This window comes from Physella acuta, unplaced genomic scaffold (assembly GCF_028476545.2).
Source record: "Physella acuta isolate Inbredline_101_S28 unplaced genomic scaffold, ASM2847654v3 ptg000620l, whole genome shotgun sequence".
NCBI classification, from domain to species: domain Eukaryota; kingdom Metazoa; phylum Mollusca; class Gastropoda; family Physidae; genus Physella; species Physella acuta.
The window spans coordinates 133,424-140,954 of NW_026732139.1; the positions used below are offsets into that span (position 1 = coordinate 133,424).

The following is a 7,531-nucleotide window of genomic DNA, read 5'->3' on the forward strand; positions in this document are numbered from 1 at the left end:
TGATTTGATTCGTTTTTAAATCGACTTTCTCGGGTTTTAAAAAAAAAAGTTATCTGCAAAATCCAAGTAAGTTATGTAACATCCGGGATCTCTTAGGTGACTTCAACTGTCAGTTAATATAACCCAGTCATTCTACTATAACTTATCTATTATGTCTGCACTCAGCCAGCATTATATCTTATTTCTTCTCATCCAGCCAACATTATATCCTATTTCTTCTCAAGCAACCAGCTTTATATCCTATAACTTCTCATCCAACCAGCTTTATGTCCTACAACTTCTCATCCAAACAGCTTTATATCCTATAACTTCTCAATCAACCAGCTTTATGTCCGATATCTTTTCATCCAACCAGCTTTATGTCCTATAACTTCTCAATCAACCAGCTTTATATCCTATAACTTCTCAATAAACCAGCTTTATATCCTATAACTTCTCATCCAACCAGCTTTATAAATTATATCCTATAACTTTTCAATCAACCAGCTTTATGTCCTATAACTTCTCAATCAACCAGCTTTATGTCCTATAACTTCTCATTTATGTCCTATATCTTCTAATCCAACCAGCTTTATGTCCTATATCTTCAAATCCAACCAGCTTTATGCCCTATATCTTCTCATTTATGTCATATCTTCTCATACAACCAGCTTTATGTCCTATATCTTCTAATCCAACCAGCTTTATGCCCTATATCTTCTCATTTATGTCCTATATCTTCTCATACAACCAGCTTTATGTCCTATATCTTCTCATACAACCAGCTTTATGTCCTATAACTTCTCATCCAATATGTCCGCATCCAGACAAGCGTACTGTTCGCTCTGGAATAGTTCCAGATTGATGTAATCTTTTTCTTTTTCCAGCAGAGTCTCGAACCTGCGATACAGAGCATCAAACGTTGGACGGTTCACTGGGAGGAAGGACCAGCAGCTGCACATGAGCTCGTATCTGGGGACAGGGAGGGTTAGGGTTAGTTGGTTGGTTATGGGGGAGTTGGGGTGGCGTTTTGTGTGGGATTGTGGGAGGTGAGTAGTAGGATTGTGAGGGGGTGGGAGATTGTGTGGGAATGTTGGAGTTGAGTTGTAGGATTGTGTCTGGGTAGGAGATTGTGTGGGGGTGGGAGATTGTGTGGGGGTGGGATTTATTGTGGGAGTTGAGTTGTGTGGGGGTGGGAGTTTGTGTGGGAGTTGAGTTGTGTGGGGTTGTGAATGGTTGGGATTATGTATGGGGGTGAGTTGTGTGGGATTGTGGGGGTGGGTTTGTTTTGATGGAATTGTGTGGGGTGGGATTTTGTGTGGGAGTTGAGTTGTGCGGGTTTGTATGGGGGTGGGATTTTGTGTAGGATTGTTGGAGTTGAGTTGTGTGGGGTTGTGAGTGGGTGGGATTATACATTGGGGTGAGTTATGTGGGGGGTGGGGGTTGTGTGGAACTCTCTTGTTGCTGTCGTAATTGATGTGGAATTGTCAAAATTTCTCTAGCTGAGTGGGTTTTTAGTTGTCAAAGTGGATGTGTGTGTTGTCGATTGTGTGGTTAGGATTAAAGTTATGTACATGTCAGAACTGCAGTGCTGAGGTTTCTCCATTTTCTTGCCAGCGCTAACAAACTTGAAGGCGTCATGGGCAGACAACCCGGGGTAAGGACTGGCACCTGAAATCAATCAATCAAACTCTTTAGATCGATATTTTGTCAACTTGGTCTGGGGTGCGTGGGGTGGGTGTGGTACAAGAAAATAAAATATAGAGTGGACATTTGGAACAAAATAGGGCTGGTAAGTAGGTCACCAACCAGTTCTACGGCTCAATAAAACCTGCATGAGCCATATAACTGGTTGGTGACCTACTTACCAGCCCTATTGCCAGGTTCACCCAGTATCTTTTACATCACAGGTACTGTTTATTTTATCTTGAAGGCGGATCTATTCAGACCCATCACGGTATCCCGTGTATTAATATAATAGTATTAATGTACACATTTTGTGAAGCCCTTCTTCATGACACAATGTTGTAGGAAGCTAATGCTATTTTGTTGTATTTGTTTGCTATCTAGAAAGTTCGCTCCGACCCCATCTATCAACACAAAAGTGTATAGTTTGCAATCAGACTGTTGGTTGCAAGACATTCAAGGTGAAGGTTACATGCGCCTGCTTAATGAATTTGCCGAGATTTACAATCTACACCCCCCTCCAAACCCATACAGTAGCCCCCTACTACCAAACTAAAGTAAAACAATAGACACACCCAAAGATAGTCCCCCCCCCCCCCTCCAACACCGTAAAGTACACTGTTGTGAACACACGGACATGCCATTCGGGAGATCCGATGCGTAGCGCAACACATAAGACAAACAACCACAAAAGGGTTACAAAACAAGACTGAAACAAAGGCTCGTTGAAACTAAAAGAATTTATATACATTATCTACACCTAACACAGTCTAGTTTAAACAGAAAATACACAAGCTAGTAAACTAAGATACAGTGGCTAAAAACTAGTATAAACCTAACTGTACTAACCTTGGAGACCTGGACAAAACTGAGGCCATCACACACGTTTTCATACACCTTACATACCCTTTCATAAACTGGTACAAACCGGAATATTACAACTCACAGCACGAGAACTGAACAAGGACGAACGGGATAGGGTACCAAGTAACAACAACACTCACCCCCTTCACTACATAAAACCTCCCCCCAACCCCGCCCCCCCCCCCCTACTAATGTAAACCTATGAACTCACCTAGCGTAACAATCTCCCACAGAAGAAAGCCGCAGGCCCAGACATCAGATTTGGTGCTGTGTGTTCTGTCAATCAAACTTTCTGGTGCCAACCATCTAACCGGCAGTGGGCCCTGTCAAGTTTAGAAAAACACTTGTTTTAAACTAGATTTATCATTCACCTACCACTTCTGTTATAATCTACTTCACCTACGCCGCTTTAACGGTAACGGGTTCGAATCTAAAACGAAGTATGAAAATTAATGCTTGAAACGAATAAAACACAGTTCTACAAAGGAATCAATGTCCTAGTCCTAATAATGTAAGCCATAGCAAGGTGAATCAGCATTGGGATTTACCACCAGCTAGCAATAAAGAAAGTAAAAAATACTTTCTTTAGACATAGCGATCCATTGTGTAGATGAACTAGGGTTCATGTTTCTTGACTTCGGCATATGAAGGGATGGCGTGGTCAGCACTATGCCCAACGTATTGTCTGGTACCCATCAGAGCTTGGTGGATTAATCAAAACCAGGACCGAACTCGAGACTTTGGGGCTGGCCTCCAACGCTCTACCATTCGACCACGTCGTCCCACACAAACTCACAATAGGATGCATTGAAACATAATATTTAGTTTAAATATTCTAACCAATTGCTAAAGCCACCAAATTGACATATGCTTGTTTTCTACAGATAAAACAATTATTTTCTGGCCAAATTATGTGGCAACTGAACTAGAGCAAGTTTGGAGTTTCTTCCGCGACTATAAGTAAAACAAGTTAAAAAACCGACGATCAAACAATAATCAAACTAATGAAGTTAGTGAACCTTCGACGAATAACTGAAAACATAATTTACCTTAAACCATTGCAGTTCACGAACCTTTGACGATCTAACCATAATTTAACCAATGGAGTTTACGAGCCTTCGACGATTGAACCATAATTTAACCAATTCACGAACCTTCGACGATTTAACCATAATTTAACCAATGGATTTTACGAACCTTTGACTATTTAACCATAATTTAACCAATTCACGAACCTTTGACCATTTAACCATAATTTAACCAACTCACGAACCTTTGACTATTTAACCATAATTTAACCAATTCACGAACCTTTGACCATTTAACCATAATTTAACCAATTCACGAACCTTTGACCATTTAACCATAATTTAACCAATTCACGAACCTTCGACGATTTGTCGTAGTGGTCAGTGTCCCCCAGACATCGAGCCAACTATTTAACCATAATTTAACCAACTCACGAACCTTTGACTATTTAACCATAATTTAACCAACTCACGAACCTTTGACTATTTAACCATAATTTAACCAATTCACGAACCTTTGACCATTTAACCATAATTTAACCAATTCACGAACCTTCGACGACCTGTCGTAGTGGTCAGTGTCCCCCAGACATCGAGCCAGCCAGAAGTCTGTGATCTTGCACACGCCCCTGTCAGTGACCAACACATTGCGAGCTGCCAGATCTCTGTGGACAATCTGGTCAAAGAAAAAAGTCAACTGGAGTTATTTCCCATTTTTATAAACAGTTTTTCTCAAAAATATTTGTCCTTTTGTTGTCTTGATTTGGTTTCTTGGACGAAAATAATTGTCCTTTTACTGTCTAAATAAAATTTCCATTTTTTTCACAACTAATTGTCCTTTTGCGTCTTAAATAAATTCCATCAATGTCCTTTTCGATCCCTACGTATTATCGTTTTAATGTCTAGCCTAGATGCCCTATTAAATGGTCTACGGTGAATGCTCCTATACCCCTACGAACCACACAACCGCCAGCCCCCACCTGTCCCCATGTACCATCGCACCCCTTGCCTCATCTGTCCCCACCCCTATCCCCAACTGTACCTATCTCCCCACCCCTTGCCCCACCTGTCCCCACCACCACCTGTCCCCACCACCACCACCTGTACCTGTCCCCATCACCACCACTTGTCCCCACCTGTTCTCACCTTGTTCTCAGCCAGATGCCCCATATCCCGCCCCACTTGTATCTACCAACCCACCCCTAGCCCCACAACCACCTGTACCTGTCCCCACCACCACCTGTCCCCACCTGTACCTGTACCCACCTGTTATCACCTTGTTCTCAGCCAGATGCCCCATACCCCGCCCCACTTGTATCTACCAACCCACCCCTAGCCCCACAACCACCTGTACCTGTCACCACCACCTGTACCTGTCCCCACCACCACCACCTGTACCTGTCCCCACCTGTTATCACCTTGTTCTCAGCCAGATGCCCCATACCCCGCGCCACCTGTATTTACCACCCACCCCTAGCCCCTCCACCACCTGTACCTGTCCCCACCACCACCTGTCCCCACCACCACCACCTGTACCTGTCCCCACCTGTTCTCACCTTGTTCTCAGCCAGATGCCCCATACCCCTAGCCCCGCCTGTCCCCACCACCACCTGTCCCCACCAGTTCTCACCTTGTTCTCAGCCAGATGCCCCATACCCCGCGCCACCTGTATTTACCACCCACCCCTAGCCCCTCCACCACCTGTACCTGTCCCCACCGCCACCTGTCCCCACCACCACCATCTGTACCTGTCCCCACCTGTTATCACCTTGTTCTCAGCCAGATGCCCCATACCCCGCGCCACCTGTAGGCAGAAAGCGAAGAGATCGCTGGACGAGATCCGCTCCTCCTCCACCTCGTCTATGCTGGTGATGCGACTAAAGCAGCTCTCCGTGGCCACACTGCTGCACTGGCTGGACATGCTGCCTCGCCGCGCCGTCTGCCTCGATCGGCTGCTCAGAGAAATCGTGTCGGATGTGACGTAGACCGGTTTCCTGTCTGAAGTGACGTAAGACTGTTTCCGCTGTTGTTTTACCGGCGACGGCGTAGGGCAGCTGAATTAATTAAATAAAAGATTGGCTTGTAATCGTGCAAAAATCTCGACATTTTACACCTCACTGATACGGAAAAACATAATTTTGCAATCTTGTTCGTGTGTATGTGTGTCTGTGTGTCTGTAAACACGATAACTTGAGAACCGTTACAGCTAGATTGATGAAATTTCATATATAAGTATGTTATCAAAATCGTAGATCCGTATCAACTTTTGAGCGATTTCCGATAACCGGAAGTGGTACTTTTTTTTACTTTGAATTTTTCAAAAGCCTATAACTTGAGTACTATTTTAGATAGATAAATGAAATTAAACATGTAAGTAAAAGATCTAATTCTCTACCTTCTGTCAAATCTTGAGTAATTTCCATTGACCGGAAGTACTAATTTGCGATATCTCCGATTTCTCAAAAATTAATGTAAATTTATAAAGTACTAATAATATTCCGCATATTAAGCACATTTTATTTGGCGTTCACTGGTGTGCAATTCTTTTTTCTACGAGATTTTATTCTATTTTTAAAAAGTTTTAATTTTTAAAATGGATTAAAATTCATGTCTATATCCCGAGTTCCCATCCCTTGTTTTTTATATAAGAATATTCGAGAAAGTTTAGGGGAGATCACTCCCGGTTTATTTTACATAAGAATATTCGAGAAAGTTTAGGGGAGATCACTCTCGGTTTATTTAAAAAGTAATAACATAAGAACAATTCATTTTACTTGTATTTTGAAGGGAACGCAGCATATTTTTTTTATCAAGAAAAAAAGTTATTGTTTTTCATAGTATCAATTCAAATATCTTAAGACGGTTAAAGCTCAGGGCAATTTTTACAAAAAAAATTAAATTAAAAAATAAATAAGCTATTTCACCATTTTAGAAAAAAAGTATCTTCAACTAGCCATCTCGCTTTCACGACAAATTATCTATTTCTACCACGGCCATCGCCTACTCCTGCATCATTCTTAAGCTAGGCAGTCTGGAAAAACTTTGAAGAATCTCGTATCTTGTATTGTAACCCGCATGGTCCGTGGGTTTTGCCAGTCTTTTGCCTACTTCTCAGATGCACCTGGTTCGTTATGAGCGGCAGTTCGGTCCAGGGTGCCGAATAGCGAACTCGAAAAATCCGCGATTGCAAGTGCACGTTCTATAGATAGACCATCCTATTTATCCTAACCCCAAAAAACATGTACAAATGGTCTAGTTCGAACCCCCGGGCAGATGAGGCTCGTTAGCTGGGGACAGCCACTCTTCTAGGAGAGACAACTCCAAAATTAAACAACTGCTGCCTTGTAGTTTGTTCTTGGTTGGACAAAGGCTATGGAAGCAAATCCAAAAAGAAAAGCAGGCTGAAATTGGAGTCAATGGCCTCAATGGCGCATAACCAGTTGACACGTAACGCTTAATTGTGTTGGAGGCGTGGTCCTAAACCAGTGTCATATTCAGTGGTCTAATCAATGAGAAACTTGCACATAGGGTATCAAGAGCCACATAACAGTATCTGTTATAACTTTTCTTAACAGGCAAGCTAGTGGACAAAATTAATGTATTCATGTAGATTTAGTTATTATCTAACAAATAAAACCATTATGGTAATGATCAGTCAAGTTTTACTCTGATAATGATAAAAACTTTATAGCATGGTAAAATGGGACAAATGTCGGCCATTTTGTTTGGCACCAATAATCACTGTGCAAAAAAAATTCACCAAAATAAAACTATTCTAGCCATAGCTATAAAAATAGTGTTAAAATGTACAACAACCAATGCTCTAATACAGGAACAAAAAATGGGCTTGAAAAACTCATTTGGTTTATTACAAAGTGAAGTTTCCCAAGTTATGTCTATTTGGAAAAAAAAAGTTCACAAAATGGTTTTATGGAGATGAGAAATTTTAGGGAAAGAGCAGTGGGATTAAATCC

The 7,531-nt window shown here is 41.8% G+C and overlaps 1 protein-coding gene across 1 annotated transcript; it reads right to left on the minus strand.

The window, feature by feature from the left end:
• Nucleotides 1-773: 773 nt before the first annotated feature.
• LOC131948013 (tyrosine kinase receptor Cad96Ca-like) lies at nucleotides 774-5,008 on the minus strand. The gene is made up of 5 exons (XM_059309459.1): nucleotides 4,976-5,008; nucleotides 4,111-4,233; nucleotides 2,741-2,852; nucleotides 1,554-1,650; nucleotides 774-951 (listed from the first exon to the last, which is right to left on the minus strand). The coding sequence occupies exons 1-5, from the start codon at nucleotides 4,997-4,999 to the stop codon at nucleotides 774-776; spliced, it is 534 nt and encodes a 177-aa protein (XP_059165442.1). The 5' UTR covers nucleotides 5,000-5,008.
• Nucleotides 5,009-7,531: the final 2,523 nt, after the last annotated feature.